The sequence below is a fragment of the Lycium barbarum genome, chromosome 10, assembly GCF_019175385.1.
Source record: "Lycium barbarum isolate Lr01 chromosome 10, ASM1917538v2, whole genome shotgun sequence".
In the NCBI taxonomy this organism is placed as follows: Eukaryota; Viridiplantae; Streptophyta; class Magnoliopsida; order Solanales; family Solanaceae; genus Lycium; species Lycium barbarum.
Window position 1 is genome coordinate 31,419,487 of NC_083346.1, and position 17,780 is coordinate 31,437,266.

The 17,780-nt window shown below is 34.4% G+C and overlaps 2 protein-coding genes across 6 annotated transcripts; one reads left to right on the forward strand and one right to left on the reverse strand.

The window, feature by feature from the left end:
* Window positions 1-596: 596 nt before the first annotated feature.
* On the forward strand, window positions 597-7,042 carry LOC132613810 (uncharacterized). Of its 5 annotated transcripts, XM_060328055.1 has the most exons (6): window positions 623-741; window positions 948-991; window positions 3,064-3,351; window positions 3,528-3,624; window positions 5,105-5,213; window positions 6,766-7,042. In XM_060328055.1, exons 3-6 carry the CDS (start codon window positions 3,142-3,144, stop codon window positions 6,842-6,844), a joined length of 495 nt encoding a protein of 164 aa, XP_060184038.1. In that variant the 5' UTR covers window positions 623-741; window positions 948-991; window positions 3,064-3,141; the 3' UTR covers window positions 6,845-7,042. The 5 variants fall into 5 exon arrangements, with proteins under 5 accessions (XP_060184036.1, XP_060184038.1, XP_060184040.1 ...); XM_060328053.1 differs by lacking the exon at window positions 948-991 and having other exon boundaries at window positions 597-741; XM_060328057.1 differs by lacking the exons at window positions 623-741; window positions 948-991 and adding an exon at window positions 2,133-2,362.
* A 248-nt stretch (window positions 7,043-7,290) lies between these two features.
* On the reverse strand, window positions 7,291-15,198 carry LOC132613809 (ras-related protein RABH1e-like). Its single transcript, XM_060328052.1, has 6 exons — window positions 14,747-15,198; window positions 13,896-13,966; window positions 12,257-12,345; window positions 11,932-12,043; window positions 9,848-9,938; window positions 7,291-8,259 (listed from the first exon to the last, which is right to left on the reverse strand). The coding sequence occupies exons 1-6, from the start codon at window positions 14,861-14,863 to the stop codon at window positions 8,116-8,118; spliced, it is 624 nt and encodes a 207-aa protein (XP_060184035.1). The 5' UTR covers window positions 14,864-15,198; the 3' UTR covers window positions 7,291-8,115.
* Window positions 15,199-17,780: the final 2,582 nt, after the last annotated feature.

The following is a 17,780-nucleotide window of genomic DNA, read 5'->3' on the forward strand; positions in this document are numbered from 1 at the left end:
CGTCAAAGCTAACATACATAGTTTGGTTAATATTTTATGGAGACTAAAATTGTTAAATTTTATCAAACTTAAAGAATAAAAAATGATAAGTGCATACTTAAGAGATTATTTTAAACCTACTCTCAAACATAAGAGACCATTTCTGTCATTGTCTCTATATTTTTAAAAGATACTCCCTTCATTCCAAAATAAGTGTCCTTTTAGGTTTTTTATTTTGTTCCAAAATAAGTGTCACTTTAGGATTTCAAGAAGAAATTAATTCTATTCTTCTAAACTTAACCTTATTTATTATCAAGAATCATTAAATAACTTTTCTTTTTCTAAGCATTAATTAGGGATAAATTGGTAAAAATACTTTAAATTTTTTAGGTGTAAATAATTTCTTAAGGGTGTGCATGAAAAGAAAATATATACACAAATGTGATTAAAGGAGGTGAGAAGGTCAATTTAGTCCAAGTCTAAATCAGGAAAAAGATGTTTGTCGTGATCATCAATGCCGTGTCCAGGAGCTTTCCTGGCATATCAAACCCCCACCCCACGCACCCTCTACTTCTTAGACATACCCCCCCCCCCCCCGTCCCTTTTTCTATGTAACGTTCCACATTCCACCCCCACCCCCACCTCCACTCTCTCTGGATTTATACACACGCACACCACATTATAATGCAGTTGAGGAAATAGAGAACACTCTCAAATCTGCGTTTTGGTTTTGTAACAATGGCGGTCAATTCGAGCCAAGAGGTGAGGAAAGATATATAATGCGTTATTCGAATCAATTCACTTTTCTTAAACAGTACGCTATGTCTTATTCGAATCAATTCAGTTTTTCTTTTTTCTTTTTCAGTAATGTAGCCTGCATTGTGCAATTTATTTGTTTGAAATCTGTAATCTGAGTGCATTTACGGACAGTTAACTTTCATTTCTGTTTAATTTTTTTTTTTCTGTAGAAATTATGAAGATATGACTTTCTCAAACAGTGACGACGGTTGCGGTATTTGAGTCAATTGTGTTTTCTTAAATAGTACTCAATTATTTGAATCAATTCAGTTTTTTTTTTTTCCCAGTAATGTAGGCTGCATTGTGCTGTTGTTTTCTGGTGTTCGGATTTTGATGCAATTTATCTGTTGGAAATGTGTAGTCTGAGTTCACAATTTACTGTCATTTCTGTAAAAATTATGAAGATAAGACTTTCTCAAACAGTGATAAATGTTGCGATATTTGAGTCAATTTCTTCTTTTTACCCTATGTGATGTAAGCTGCTTTGTATTCTGTCCTTGTTCTGTGGTACGTTTCATTTTTTGATTTTTATAAGGAATTTTGCTTTCCCTGATGCAATTAATCTACTTGTCAATGTGAAAGCTAAGTTCATTGTGGCCCTTGAATGTACAGTGGGTTTGATGCTTATACCTGTCATTTCTGACTTATGAAGATAAGAATATTTGCAACTACTGCAATAGTAATGTGACAATTTGATGTTCTCTTTTGAGCTTTTTATTTTTGTTCTTTTGTGTAGATTAAGCTGCATTTCGATGTTTTCATTGTTTCGTGATTCAGATACTTATTTATTTTTCTGTTGGAATTTCGCGCTGTAATTCATTCAACCTGTTATTCAATAAGTTAGACGGAGTTCAATTCAATGCATTTTATGAATTTTAAGTTCTATGTGCATGTAGTGCCAAAAAAATTTCTTCACTTTGGTGGCATATTTTATTTATTTCTAAATAGAGTTATTGAGATACAGTTGGAGATATGAAAGTTTATTAATGGAGGAAGTGTTGGTAGTTAACTCATAAATGTTGTGCAATTGCATTTTTAGAGTAAATGTCTTTAAAGGAGGTTTTATTTTCCATTCAGAAAGAGATACTGCTTTCATTTCTTTTATTTTTTCTCTTGTTTCATCAGGAAAGTGGTGGTCATAAGTTGACGCCAGTTACTGTTCGCTAGACTACATTAAACATTAAAACTCTTTGGACACTATCTGAGATTATTCAGCTTTCAGTATTTTATCTAGGCTTGGATGGTTTTCTTGCACCAATTGAGTTTTGAAAAAAGTTAAAATTCTTGGTCCTATCTCTAGGTATACTTCTTTTGTGCAGTCTATTTGTTTTGTTTTATATTCTGTCACCATTTAATGCCAACTGGCGATGAAGCTAAAATGCAAGTCCTACATTGTGATGCTTTTGTCATTGCTGAAAGTAGGGACCACTGAACCAAACATTTGATTGGCAAATCCGCTGATTTGGCGTGAAAGATTTTATTTGTTTTGTCTTTAACTTTGGATTTTCATTCTAAGAGATGAACAAGGGCAGCAGCAGACTTATCTACCATAGCTGTCTGTTTCTTAACAAGAACCGTCTGCTAAGTAATTCCCCATGTTTTCTAGTCGAACATAGAATGCCCATTTTGTTTCTTATCGGTGTTGGAAGTCAAGTTAATAAAAATATTATAGAGTTGATTTATAACCGCAATTGAAGGCCTCTTGGTGATGGTTCAATTCTTAAGATCACATCTAGGTTTTGCATAACAATTGAAAGTGTATCATTTCTGCTTTAGGGAGTTAATATGATGACCTTGTTTTCGTATCATTTATAACTATGATGTTTGCTGTCACATTTTCTCGTAACGACTTGAACTGAATCAACCTTAAGGTAAACTTTTTAATGTGCCAAGGATAAATTGTCCTGTCTTACATGCGGCTTAAACCTTTTAGTACTAAGATATCATGTTATAAAGTCCCTTGTCCAAACAACAACAAGTACCCTGTTATATTAGTTAATGGAGAAAGACTCAAAGGAGAATGTGTCTTGTTATTGCTACCTTATTGTACGTGCTATTATCTTCCTTTTGGAAATAGGTAATATTTCTTATGTTTCTGCTATTTTTCTATGTGTGCTTTCCTAATCACCAAAATTATCTATTTACAATTTTTTTACCCAATCTCTTTTTCCCGAATAATGAGTACTTATTTGGTGTGATAGTTCATCATCATATGTGCTTTTCTATACATAACTATCTTTTCAAATTCTTTTATTTGTGAAGTTACATTAATTATTTCTATTTCAGCAAAGCCAAGGTTCCCTGAATGCTGTTGAATTACCTGACGAAGCTACCACAGTCCCTTTGTGTGAATCACATTTAGATATGGTGAACCTATCAAACCTAAATCTTGTGAAGACTCCAATTTCAATGGACGCCCAATCAAATGGCGGAAACCATGCCAACCTGAAGAATGATAGCGCAGATGGTTATGGCTCATATTGTTTGGCCATAGATATTGAGAAATCAAAATTTGAGGAACCTAAATCCACTGAGGAAATGAGTGGGAACGTTAAGACGGATGATTGCATATCTGTAAGTGCCTTTTATGAATTTTACAATTTTAACATCATCACATGGGAGGACGTTAAATTTTGCATTTCTATAGGGTTCTTTCTTGCTGTGCTTTTTCCTATTTTGGTATCATTTTGTTCTCTAATTAAGATTTTGTCAATGTAATGCTGAACATCAACAAATTGATGGTATTTCAGAGGATGTTTCAGAGAGAAATTTCATCACTGATGGGAGGAAAGTTCATGCAACTCCTGATGAATAACAGCTTTGAGCTGCCCAAATTTGCTTGGAAAGGTAGACACTGTTCTGCAATCACTCTGATATTCATTTCCTAAATGAATTTTCTTTTTGATGATACCTGTTCTTTTTACTCAGTAGTTTTCTTTATCATGTTCTGAAATACATTTCATCAAATTTACTAAACTCAATCGGATGCTTTTATGGAGCTTGAATCCTGCCAGAGGATCTTCATACTCCCTCTGTTTCAATTTGTTTGAACCTATTTCCTTTTTAGTCCGTGCCAAAATGAATGACCTCTTTCCTAATTTGGAAACAAATTCACTTTATGAATGATTTATAGCCACACAAATTTTCAAGGCTTATTTTGAACCACAAGTTTCAAAAGTCTTCTCTCTTTCTTAAATGTCGTGCCCAGTCAAATGGGTTCATATAAATTGAAACGGAGGGAGTATATATATATATATATATTTGACTAATGGTTCAGAAATACTCAAAACACAAAAACTATTTCTTCAGGGAAGGATGACAGATCTGGTTGCTATTTGGTGAAATAACTGAGACATGTAACAGTATCTAATTCTCATGAATATATACACATGCTGGTTGAGAAAGTAGAAGAATTCTCCAAGAATTAGTGCATTCTCCATAAATAGCTTTACTGGATACTCGTGGATAACTCCTGTGATTGACTCTTCTTCAGTTTCCAACTTCAAGCCTCTTTTATTATTTTTCATAATAATAGCATGAATGGCAACATGAAGTACATAATGACACGTAACTGCGCTATGTTATAGTGTCAATGATATTCCTCGAGTGATGTGAAAGCTGAAACTTGCCACATTAACCTACTCCCAAATCTGTAGTCAAACGCCTGCTTTTTGCCCTTTCCTGTTTTATCAACTGGGTTGCGAGAGGGTTACTAGTGCATACTTTGAAATCCAGTTGCTAAAGTTCTTTTTGCAGTTGTATAGGAGAAACCCTGTAAAATCTTGTTCACCCAATTAATTACATTACAAGTTCAATAGCTCAAATGTGAAATATAATCGGCTTACCACGTGCATGAAGGTGCCCCATAAATCAGTTCTTTTTATTTCCTGAAGAGTTCTCTACAGATGAGAATGCTTGATGCTGTTCCTAGACCAACAACTAGTCATTTATAGGCTATTAGTCAAAATATATGTTTTAGCATGGTATATTATCATATATACTTACTGATGAAAAGAAAATTATCAAATATACTTGATACTAAAGTTAGCCTTTGCAAGTTGCAACTGCTTTGATTATTCAGCATCAGTAGTTCTCGGTGGCCATCCTATCTTCTATTGAGTTGAGTTGTTGATAGTGTCCTTGTAATAAAAGTGCAAGTCAAGGTTTAATAACTTTCCAGTTAACTGAAAAAGGTTCCTTACCTCATATCAGACCAGATTTATCTCTGATTTCAACCTTAAACCTTGGAGCTACCCATTGTACATATTGAGCTTAAGTTGTACAATGAGATAAAATGTTCACAAGTGTTTCTTGTTTCATATGGCAGATAAATGTTTGACCGAGAAGGTATACGATACACCTAGCAACAGATTGAGAAAATATAAGCGCTCTGCATCTTTTAATTCAAGAAGAGTTGTTCTCCTTTTCTCATTCCTGTAAGTTTGATCCCTGAAACCGTTCTTTTCATGTTATGCTTCTTTCCTTTTTGGTGCTAAAAGCATTACATTTATTTTTAAAGTTATATTCATTTCTCGTGAGCTGTTAAGTCGATGCAGTTTGTGGATGTAAATCATCTAAATTTTAATACGAATTCCAGGAAATAGATGGTGATAATGAGTTGTCCTGTGCACACATCTGCATGAATGAATATGGAACAAGTATTGCACCCAACCGTAATTATTGAGGGCAGAAATACTTGACCAAGCTAATGGTTTTGAAAACTGTGGATTTGCATTGCTTGTCATCCCTTGATTTAAAAATTGTCGGCTACAACTGCCTATAAATGATAGACTGTAACATTTTTTTTTTTTGATGACATGGGAACCTGCAGCCGCTACCCTTCGGGTGCGCACAGGGTTAAGACTGTAACATGGTTTCTCCATGAACAAATGGAACTTTCAAGTTCTATGCTCTCTGATGATAAGGTTAAAAGGCTGTTGTTTATTACAAAGAGGCAGGGTTGCTTTTATTCTGGGGTTTGGCAGGGTGGAGGCGTTATTTGGTCATTAGATCTTGACTTACGGTGTTTAGACAGCTTAATGACCCGGGGGGGGGGGGGGGGGGGAAGGGTATGATAAAGGGGGATGATTTATTTGTTTCTTCAGTTGAGAAGTTTAGGAAGGGAGACCTCCTGTTACCATTATCAAAAAAAAAGTTTAGGAAGGAGGATTATATACTGGTTTGCTAACCATGAAATAAAGTAGCCTACTCCAAAGGAGGAATAGTCATTAATCAATAGGTTCCTAATTGCATTGATTTAGTTGAATGCAGATGTTAAGAGGTCGTCTACTCTACGAAGTGTTCTCTTCTATTTTTCCCTATAGTCATAAGTTGATAGGCTAATCTCTAGAGATGACTCTACTTGGAAAAATGCTGAGAACATCCATTGATTACTTATTTATCTATTTGTGAAAGAAAATATGGATGAGAAAAGTCATCTGGACATCAAAAAGAATCAATACAGATTAGGTGCTCATCACCGTCTCTACTGAAGATTCATTGTAATGGATAAACATTCTTGAAAGAAAACATAAATGGTATGGCTATGGGGCACAGAAGTATAATTGTAAGTATCTGCAAGGATGAGTTAATTGGAAATTAGGCATGTGATTAGAAACGTTAGTTCATTCTGTTCCCTTATTAAAAAAATGTTGATTCTTTCTGGTTGTTGTCTGTCTTCTTGGAGGAAACAAATATGCCTCTGAGAATAAATGGAGCCTAAAAAGAAATAAGGGAAGACTTCTTTATATATAAAAAAGGTCGTTATATCGACAGTCTTGTTAATATAACTTATCCATCCCTACTACATTTTGGCTAATTTGCAGCGACATTCTTTTCAAATTAAGTGTGAGTATGTTGTAGATATTCATGCAACTTTAGCTACATGACCTCCTTTGATCCATAATATACATATTTCTTTTGGCTTCAGTTGCTATAGTTATAGCTTCTATATAGCTAGCAATTGACTAAAGTCTCTTCCTTTTCCAGGTCGAGCGTGGGGACAATCATACTCATTTTTCTTACTCTAAGAGTTAGAATGAGTGGTGATTGGGCTGCTAATGTGTAGCATCTGCTTCTCTTGTCTTCCTGTCACGCCCATCATTTGTGAAAAGAGTTTGCTAGGTGTACACTTTTTAATGAATATCTTTCTTGATTGTATTTTTCTTTAACTTTCAATGAGTAGGTATCCTTTGTCATCTGTACATAAAGTTAGCAGTTAGAACTTAGTATACAAGCTGATAAATTTGATGCATATTGTTCTCTAGTTTAAGTTGCTTTTTTTACTTGTTTGTTACTAATAACAAACCCACTGGTAAAATATATTGGCAAAAATAGTCCTTTTTGTGAAACCAATAATCATTCGTACTGTTCTTCCTCTAGCCCTAGCTGCTTCTAGTGATTGGTTAGCTCATCAACTTGATGTTGCGAATGCCTTCATATATGTCACTCTTAATGAACTAGTATTACATGAAATGATCTACTGGTTTGGTTCACTGAAACTTCTCTCATCATGTTTGTCGGTTGAATATAGCTCTCATATAGCTTAAAATAGACCTCAAAGTTGAACGTATGGTACCTTCTTCTTCAAGTAGAATGGATGACTGCTCCTTTTTGTATTCAGAACTAGAAATGTCATTGCCACTTATTTCTATGTCCGTACAAGCATATTGAAGATCTTCTTCGACGTGCTGATCTTTGGTATTCCCAAGTCTGTCTCTATCCCTCTTTCTTTTATGTCCCTTCACACTGCTGATTTTCCTCATTTTTCTAATCCCACTCTATTATTGACGTTTTGTTGGAGCTCTTTAGTATCTCACTTTTCTATCATCCTGATTGTGTTCTCTTAAATCAAGTGTCCCGGTTCGTGTACCTTCCCTTTTGGATGTACGTTACACTGCTAGAGAAGAATCCTAAACAAAAGCAAAATCTTCTGGTGTTTGAGGTTGAGATCTCAAAGGTTAAGTGCCAATCACATGTATTTGTCATCAATAACAAGAAGAAAAACAAGCTGCCCATCACAAGTGTTTCAAAAAGCCTACAAGTCTTTAACAAACTGAAATGGTCAACTTTCATAGTAAATTCCAGCACCAGATCATGGCCAAAAAGAACCGAATTCCTGAATTAGGAAAGCTCATACAAAATATGAACACATTAACAAGTGCATCTTCAATGGTTTCCTATTCTCTCAGAATCTGAAGGACTTGTACAAACTGACTGTCGAAAACCTCATATAATCTAAGAAATTAGCTAACTGAACACCCTAATAATAACTGGATGCAACAGCATCTTCCTGAATCCAACTTCTCTCTCTCCCCCCTTCCAACTTAAGTACAAAATTTAGCATGCACAACCTCCTCCTTGCTGCTCCGTGCTAGATGTATTTGTTGTAGGCTTCAAATTCACGTCGACCATATCGTCTGATTTTGTCGATGATAGGTTCTCCATCCCTGGTAAAGCAGCAGCAATTTTCCGAAATAGAGGCTGCAAAATTCAGTTCATTTTTTATAGGTCATGCAATTTCAACCCCTAAAAGGAATAAGAAAAAAGGAAGATATCTTTTGTGCAAACAACAACAAATAACTAGGCTCACTCTCAAACAAGTTGAGGTTGGTATATAAATGCTCACTGACTGTGATTCTCCATTTATATTCATCTCAGGCCAACATTATGCAAAATAAAAATAAAGTTACTGAACAAGTTCTCTATATTTACTACTAACATAAACATCTCTGAAATGGCTAAAAGACGGGTGGAGCCACAACTAGGGGTGTACATGGACCGGGTTGGTTCGGGTTTTTTAAAGACCAAACCAAATCAATTGCATCGGGTTTTTAAATCTATAAGCGAAACCAAACCAACAAAAGTCGAGTTTTTTAACCTCGGGTTTTTCGGGTTTTTTTCCGATAAAGTCTTCATACAAAACATATAACTTGTACTTCAACTATTTCTTTAGTCCTAGTAAGATACGACTATCGAATTAAGATATTTATTAAGAAAACAACCCAAAACGTGAGATGAGAAATGAAATTGTACTAAAATATTCAACGAAAAAAATTAATGAAATTGCATAAAATAAAATGATAATAATCTGAAAGTACTAAGTCATGCTACAATAAATACGGCTAATTTATAAGGCATGTAGAAAATGATCATAATCTAAAAGTACTAAGTCATGCTAAAATAAGTATGGCTAATAAGTATTAATTACATGACTAGATATTAAAGAAAAAATAAAATTAAGTTATCTATCTTCACTTTCTAAACTAATATAACACTAAAGAATAAATATCAATATTATTGTCAGTCAAATGTTAGATCTGAATTACTTTTGTTAGCATTACTATTGATTTGATTTTGTTAGAGTTTTATTTGAGTTACTAATATCATTAGGTTATAAAATTTATTGGACCATTCAAAATTCTAATTCCAAGCTTGAAATTATATGTTAAAAGATAAAAAAAAAAAACTATGAAAAAGTTAAAGAAACATTTATAAATTACATTATAAATAAATATTTTTATGTATAAAATATGTTTGAAATTTTATAAATGTAATGTCAGGTTGGTTTGATTCGGTTTGACTTTTTTTATTTGAAACCAAACCAAACCAATAGTGTTCGGATTTTTCTTTTTAAAATCAAACAAAGTCAAACCAAACAACTAGTCGTGTTTTTTTCTCCGTTTGATTCGGATTATCGATTTGGTGCGGTTTGTCGGTTTGCTTTGTACACTGCTAGCCACAACAATGGCTAAGGGTTTGTCAGAACCCATCAATTTTGACTCAAACCTGTATTTATGCTTTTAATATGTACAAATAATCTATTAAGAAGCAAGTAAGTAAAAATAATTGTGATTCAGAACTCATAACCTAAAAAACCCCGACTCTGCCTCTACTAAAAGACTCCTAGAAAGCATAGGATCTAACATATACTAACATGACTAAAACATGTAGTTTATCCAAAGGGCCAAAAGAAATAAAAGAGTTTTGCACAGTCAATATGGTTCATCCAAGGGCCAAAAGAAATTTAATCAAAACTGCAAGAGGCAATACAGAATGTGTATATACATACCTTGATATTGAACCCAGCTTTAGCACTAGTTTCTATATGCATTACTCCAAGTTCACGAGCCTTAGCATCTCCTTCTTCTGTGGATACTTGCCTATTTAATTCAAACAGCAAAAGACTCACTATCAAAGAAGTGGAAAATATTAACATCTCATTGCAGAAAAATTAAATCCTATTCCCATTTTTATTACTTGCTAAAAGAAGGGCTTTTTTCCACTTTTATGGAAAAGAGAAATAGGAATGAGTTTAAGTGTGGTGCAATGTCAGTGTATCATTTTTTTACACCATCAGGTAATATTAATCTCTATAGCAGGTTACCAACTTTCTCCTATTTTTTATTTTTTTTCTAAAATTTAGGATTATTCTTTATTCTCTTCCCTTCAAATCCTGGATTTGGTAAAACCTCTTTTGAGAGGAAAGAATCGACACATGCCAAGTAGACTACAATTTGTGGCACCAAATCCTACCTATCCCGAAGGGAAGTCTCCAAAGTGGGTCTCTGTCTTTGCTTCTTCTACCACCGTGAGCTTTTATTTCTTCTTCAAACCCTCCTCTGATTTGTTTTAAAGTAACAAACTTTACAAACACATATTGAAGAGTGGTATAGTTAATCAAAGCTTTCTATTGTTAAAATTAGAGACAGATTCAGAATTTAAATTTAATTGGTTCATGTAAGGATTTTCAACACTGAAATCCTTGCAACGTCAAAAATATGGGCTCAAATCTAATATTTATTGAGATTTTAATATAATGGATTGAACCCGTGTAGCCGAAAGACTTACGTCCGCCTCTACTTAAAAAATTAGTAAACATTAATAAAGCTTCAATTCTTATGGTTCCCTTCCAGCAAACTAAAGAGACAATAACCTTCAAATGCTTGCAGACGGAACAAAAACTTCAAAATTTGTTAATAAACACTTGCTGTTAAACAAGAAGAAATTCCTCAAAGTTCTATATGAGATGCTTAAAGAATTACTTATTACAAAGTTCACAATATTTGAAGGGTTAAAGAATTACTTCAGCAAATATTTTAAGAGAGAAAGAACGTCAAATTGTAAACAAACTTTGAGAAGGAAATAATTGATTAGCAGTAAAACTAGGAACTAATTTTGGGTAGAGTACAAGTAGGATTCAACTTTCCTTAATTTTAATTACTGTACCATAAATTACAATTTCATATTTTTAAAAAAGGTAAACATATTTACTTAAGAAAGTTACTATATTTACCTTCAAAATTACCTGATAATGTAAAAAATATTGTACAGGACAGTGCACCAAACTTAAACTCAATAGGAACATAGAAGGGAAATATAATGAGAATGGGCGCAAATAACGATCTAGACTAAGAAACTGTCTTAGACCCTCAATATTCCAGGTGTGAAGTTGCACCAGTATTTTTCATCACTATAGTACGAGGCAACTTTAAAGAATTTCAACTGAATGCCAATTCTCTAACTACAAAATATTCCTCAGTAGAAGTGAATGCCCAATATTTCTGTCTTAGATAATAAGATTCAAGAGCAAGACCAAATATTACAGTATGGCAGATCCATGATGAATGCGCATGAGTTAAATCTTCAAGAAACTACAAAGCTACGACAGAAACAGATACGGGTTCATGCCAAATGTCAAAAGAAAGCAAGATACCAAATAACTAAACGAAAAGAGCACCTGAATAAGTAGGCATTGCAATAGTCAAGAAGGAATATGTCAAGAAAGAAACAGTGGCGGAGCCAAAATTTTCATCAAGGATGTTCATACTTTTAGGCCGGTCAGGCATAGTCTAAACAGAAAAAGAGTAAGCAAAATGCAGGAGCTCGGGTTCGAACCCGCTCCTTTAAGGACAGTTTGCACACCCTTGGCTGCCGAACTATCTTCCTCTTCTTTGCCAAGGGTGTTCAGCAGTTAGTATATATCCAAAATGTATATATCCAAAACTATCTATATTTAATCTCTATACCCGGAAAATTTTTCCGACGAAGGGTGTTCATCTGACCACCCTTAGATGGGTGTAGCTCCGACTCTGGAAAGAAACATCTATCTTGACAACCCTTTGCAAATAGGAAAAAAAAATCTTGACAACCCACCTTTTCTCAACAAGATCAGTTTTGTTCCCAACAAGAACGATAATGACATCACTGCCGCGTTCAGTACGTACTTCTTCAATCCACTTTGACGTGTTTAGAAATGATTGGCGGTCTGCAAATGTGATAATTGTCACAAAACTATGTCACGACACAACAAACAAAATGAGTAATCAAATATAAATACCACAGTACATATAGAAACCATTCCACTATAGACTTCCTTGGGATCTTCTATTCTCACAAGTCCTAGATTTCTTTGAGTAGGCACAAATGCACAGTTACGTGTGTAAATATTATATTGAGACGATTTTGAGCAATTACTCACTGGCAACATCGTATGCAATCACAGCAACAGAAGAATCTCTAATGTAGCTTGGAATGAGACTCCTAAATCTCTCTTGACCAGCAGTATCCCTACAGAGGTGCAAATATTACACCAGGGTAACAACAAAATCGCACATATATTTTACCTTGAGAAAATCAGCAGGCGCTTAACAGATTCTGACTAAATCCCACATAACAAGAATACATGGATATCTCTTATATCCTCCAAGCATGATCTTGTGATAACATTTCATGTCTACTGTGCCTGATATGTATTTGATTCTAAATATGCCAATTACTAATTTCTCTACTTGTATCCACTGCAAAGCATGCACTACTTTTTTTAAGCAGCAAAGCTATCTTTCTGTCCTAGGCGTATCAGTTGGACTAGACATGATCTTCTGGTAGCATTCCGTCATCAGATTGACAAGGATGTCACACATCTTATTGGAGCTGGATGGATGAAATGGAGGCCCGCTTATGCCCTTTTTTGTGATAAGAAGGTGCCATCAAGACTTAAAATCAAGTCCGAGTGGTGGTTAGACCGGCTATGTTATATGTGTGGGCATATTAGGAGAGATAAGATTAGAAATGAAGTGATTCGGGACAAGGTAGGAGTGGCCCCCGGGTTGGACAAGATGCGGGAAGGGAAGTTGAAATAGTTCGGGCACTTGCAAAGGAGATCCGCCGGATGCTCCAGTGAGAAGGTGCGAGAGGTTGGCCGTCGTTGGGCTGAGAAGAGGGAGTGGTAGGCCTAAGAAGTCTTGGGGAGAGGTGATTAGGCATGATATAGCGCAACTTCAGCTTACCGAGGATATGACCCTTGATAGAAGGGTGTGGAGATTGAGTACCATGGTAGAGGGTTAGTAGGGTGCGCACGGATTTCTATTCCGTACTAGGAGTATTAGTACTTTGTTACGTTTGCTTATTCTTAGTTCCCTAGTACTATCTGATTGCTTCTTTCTCTCTGTTATCTTATTATCTTGCTACTATTACTGCTTATTATTACTATTTATAATTACTGATGCTTTTTCATCTCTCCTTGAGCCAGGGGTCTATCGGAATTAGCCGCTCTACCCGTCACAAGTTAGGGGTAAGGTCTGCGTACGCTCTAGCCTCCCTAGACCCCACTTGGTGGGATTATACTGGGTATGTTGTTATTGTTTTAGACCACAAGATTGATAGATCTCCCTTTATTTCTTAAACTCCACCCTAGTCAAACTACATCACATATGTTATTTTGTTTTTCAATCACATAACTTTTGGGGGGGGGGGGGGGGGGGGGGAGGGAGTATAACTTTTATCTGATAATTTTCTTGTTTACTTTCAAGTTTCACTCCTACTACACTCGTGTTCAGAATTTCCCAAAAAAGGAATGGAAAAAAGTAACAAAAGAAGAAGAATGAATTGATTTCCTATTACATTTTCTAGCATATCTATACGGGGGAGGAGCTACATGTGTTGAAGGGGTTTCAATTGAATCCTCTTGTTAGAATCCCTAGGTCCGACACTATATGCGTACATAATAACTCTAAGAAATCAGCATTGCAACGAGCAAAGTTAGCCGTTAAATGTTCTTAGCAGAATAACCACAAAATGTAGCTTTATTTAACCTAAGAAATATAAAGAGAGAGCATTACCAGAGCTGCAAGCGAACCGTTCTATCTTCAAGATACATTGTCTTTGATAAAAAATCAATACCAATGGTAGCCTGCATAACATAGCGAAAAAATATCATGTAACAAGAAAGCTTGATATATATATATTCGAATGATTATCTTCGGAAAATTACCTTTCATCAATCCAATACGATATATATTCCCTAAGCACTTACATTATTATCAACCTTTAATACTCAAAAAATCATCAAAACACTATTATCAATCTCAATATCCACCTTCTATGATTATCCTATATCACCTACTATTGTACTTACCCAAACATTGAAAATTAAGGGTGTGCTTGGTATGGAGGAAAACATTTTCTAGAATTTTCTCATGTTTGGTTGGTCATTAATTTTGAAGAACATTTTCTTTAGGAAAACAAATTTCACTTCCCAATGAAAATCGGAAAAACAAGTTTCATAAGTGACATTCCACGTTAATTATTTCCTCCCCCCCCCCCCCCCCACCCCCCCCCCCCCCCCCCCCTCCAACATACCCACCCCATAGCCTCCTTCCCCACCACCCCCACCCTTATAGTGTTTGTCTAGGTTATATAAAATGTTTTTGGTATAATATTTCAGCTTACTTACCAAACGCCAGAAAATAAGTAACAAATCCAGTTATTTTTTAGGAAACCATTTTCCTTCCTACCAAACACACCCTAATACAAAGAAAAACAAAATGCATGAAGGTCCAACAATTGAATTCCCCTAATACCAAACAGTATTTCATAGAGAAGACAAATCATAACTAGAAGCAAAAATTTAAACAATTCCAAATTTAGAGCAAAAATGAGAAACACAAAATCAAAAGAGAGAAAGAGGTACCTGATAAGTAGTATCGAATTTATCGTACATGAAGCGAGTAATGATACTTGTTTTACCAACCGATTGATCTCCCAAAAATACCAATTTGTACTTTGCTAAAGGTGATACCACTGCCATTACCCTCTTTATTTTTATATAATTATTTTCTTCTTTCCTCTTCTCTCTATGGTTTTGTTTGTTACAAATTAAGATGATGAGATCTGAAATGCGGTTGTGGAGAAATGTGAAAAGAGAGAAAATTTGAGGAGGAAATTAAGGGAACATATATATAAATAAAAGAGAAAAAAGAGGGACGCACGAAGCTAGGAACTATATATACCAACGAACTCATCATCATCTATTTATGTCTGCATGTGTTCCTGTTCTTTCATCGTTTGTTCAAACGTAAAGAATTAGTCTTGATATAGAACTCTTTGAATTATTTATTAGTACATCATTTCGTTTGCAGTATAGAACTCTGTACTACTAATATAATCTTGGTATAACTCATGCAGCATTTAAGGTTTTGCTTAACTTTGAATATATACTCGAAATCGAAGGATGCATTACTGTTATTGATATAACTTACACTAGAATTTATGTATTAATTTATATAATATTAAATACAAAATAAGCTATTCAATAGATGGGTAATTGAGTATTCATAGTAGCTAAAGACGAAAATATTCTTTACAGTAAGAAATTCTTACATTGTTAATCCACTGTATGTTATGAAATAATTATGTGTGGATGTTCATTTGCAGCCATAATTCTTAGAGAAATGAGATCTTGATCTTTATTTTCATTACTCCCACAACTTTTCATTGTCATAGGCCCCACAATGCTGACCATGTTCATGACACTCTTTGATATTCCTCAATATAATTCTATAAATAGAGATAATGAGAATCAATTTTTTTTTAACAAGAAGGATGGTTATATTAATATAAGGAATAATCCAGAAAATCCTAAATAATACAGCCCAGAGACACGTCACTAAGGTCTCTTTGGTTTCCAAAGCTACCTAGCTAGCATATTACAGTTTTCTTCAAGTAGATATTTATACTATATATTACATGTTGTCCTATCATAGATAAGTTATTTCATAAAAAAAAAGAGGCGGAGTAGCATAGTTCTTAGTTCGTCTATATATGGGCTGTTTGGAAGTTTCCTTTGCCATGCAATGCGCCACTTTGTTTTCTTCCCTAAGTTATGCCTGATCAACACCTCCTTCACCCGAAGCATCGATTACCATCTACAAGAAGAAACAAGAGTATGATAAGATTCATTTCCATTGCATAAAGCTTTTATGACGGCGTATGTATTGTCTGTTTCTATCTCGAGAGGACGAATTGTGATCACTAGAAATTTGCGAGCCCTTGTCCAAAGTTAAAAGTACGTTCTGCATGAAGAGAGAGTTAGTATAGCAATTTCGAAGGAAACCAGTTATCCAATCTCCATTGATGTCTCGAAAGACACCACCTACTCCTCCAGTGTAGAACTTTTGGTTAACGGCCCCATCAATATTCAGCTTATACCAAGTCTTGGGAGGTTTGTGCCAAGAAATCATGATAAATTTCTTAGGGTTCTGAAAGAATTCTTTATTAGTAAGGAGATTGAATTCCATATCTTGATTGAGGATGGTCGTGTAGTTGACTTGATTGGTAGGGTTATTGTGGTTGTTAGTGTTCCTATTGATCCAAATGTGTATATATAAGCATGGTGGGAGGACGAACACTCCAATTTGTACCATAAGCTTTACAAATTGTACACACAATGAATATTTGTACCATAAGCTATATAACTTGTACACTTTATTCAACTATTTTTATATCTCACGTGGACATATGTCATAGTACTTAATATTTATTCCCTTTTCATGTATAGATATATGCACTTCAAATTTAATTCTCCGACACATTTATTTCCTCCGTGCACTTTTACTTATTCACTTTTGACTTTTCGTGTTCTTGCTGAATATTTATTCTCTTCTCATGTATAGACATATGCAGTTCAATTTTAATTCTTCTACACAAATTTATTTCTTCCGTGCACTTTTACTTTTTTACTTTTGACTTTTCACGTTCTTTAAGAATTAATAAATCTCACGTGAATATATGTCATAGTACTAAATATTTATTCTCTTCTCATGTATACACGTGTGCACTTCAATTTTAATTCTTCGACACATATTTATTTCCTCTGTGCACTTTTACTTGTTCACTTTTGACTTTTCACGTTCTTGCTGAATATTTATTTTCTTCCCATGTGTACATGTATGCACTTCAATTTTAAATATCCGACACATATTTATTTTCTCTGTTTACTTTTACTTATTCACTTTTGACTTTTCACGTTATTTAAGAATTAATAAATGAAGTACTCCCTCCGTCCCATATTTCTTGGCCACATCACTTGACTTTTCACGTTCTTTAAGAATTAATAAATGAAGTACTCTCTTCGTCCCATATTACTTGGCCACATTACTATACTTGACTTTTGACGTTCTTTAAGAATTAATAAAAATGAAGTACTCCCTTCGTCCATATTACTTGGCCACATTACTAAAATTATATGTCTATTTTTCTATTCTATATTTTTCTTCTTTTCTATTTCTAATATATATAAGTGTGAAGAGAGGACTAACACAACAATAGAAATTTGTACCACAAGCTATATAAATTGTACATTTTAACTAACTACTTTTTTATCCCACGTAGTCATATGTCATAGTACTGAATATTCATCTCTTCTCATGTATACACGTATGCACTTCAAATTTAATTCTCCGACACATTTATTTCCTCTGTGCACTTATACTTGTTGACTTTTCAAGTTCTTTAAGAATTAATAAATAAAGTACTCCCTCCATTTCATATTACTTGGACACATTACTAAACTACTTTTTTATCCCACGTGGACATGTGTCATAGTACTGAATATTTATTCTCTGCTCATGTATACAAGTATGCACTTCAATTTTAATTCTCCGACACATATTTATTTCCTCTGTGCACTTTTACTTGTTCATAAATGAAGTACTCAACATTACTAA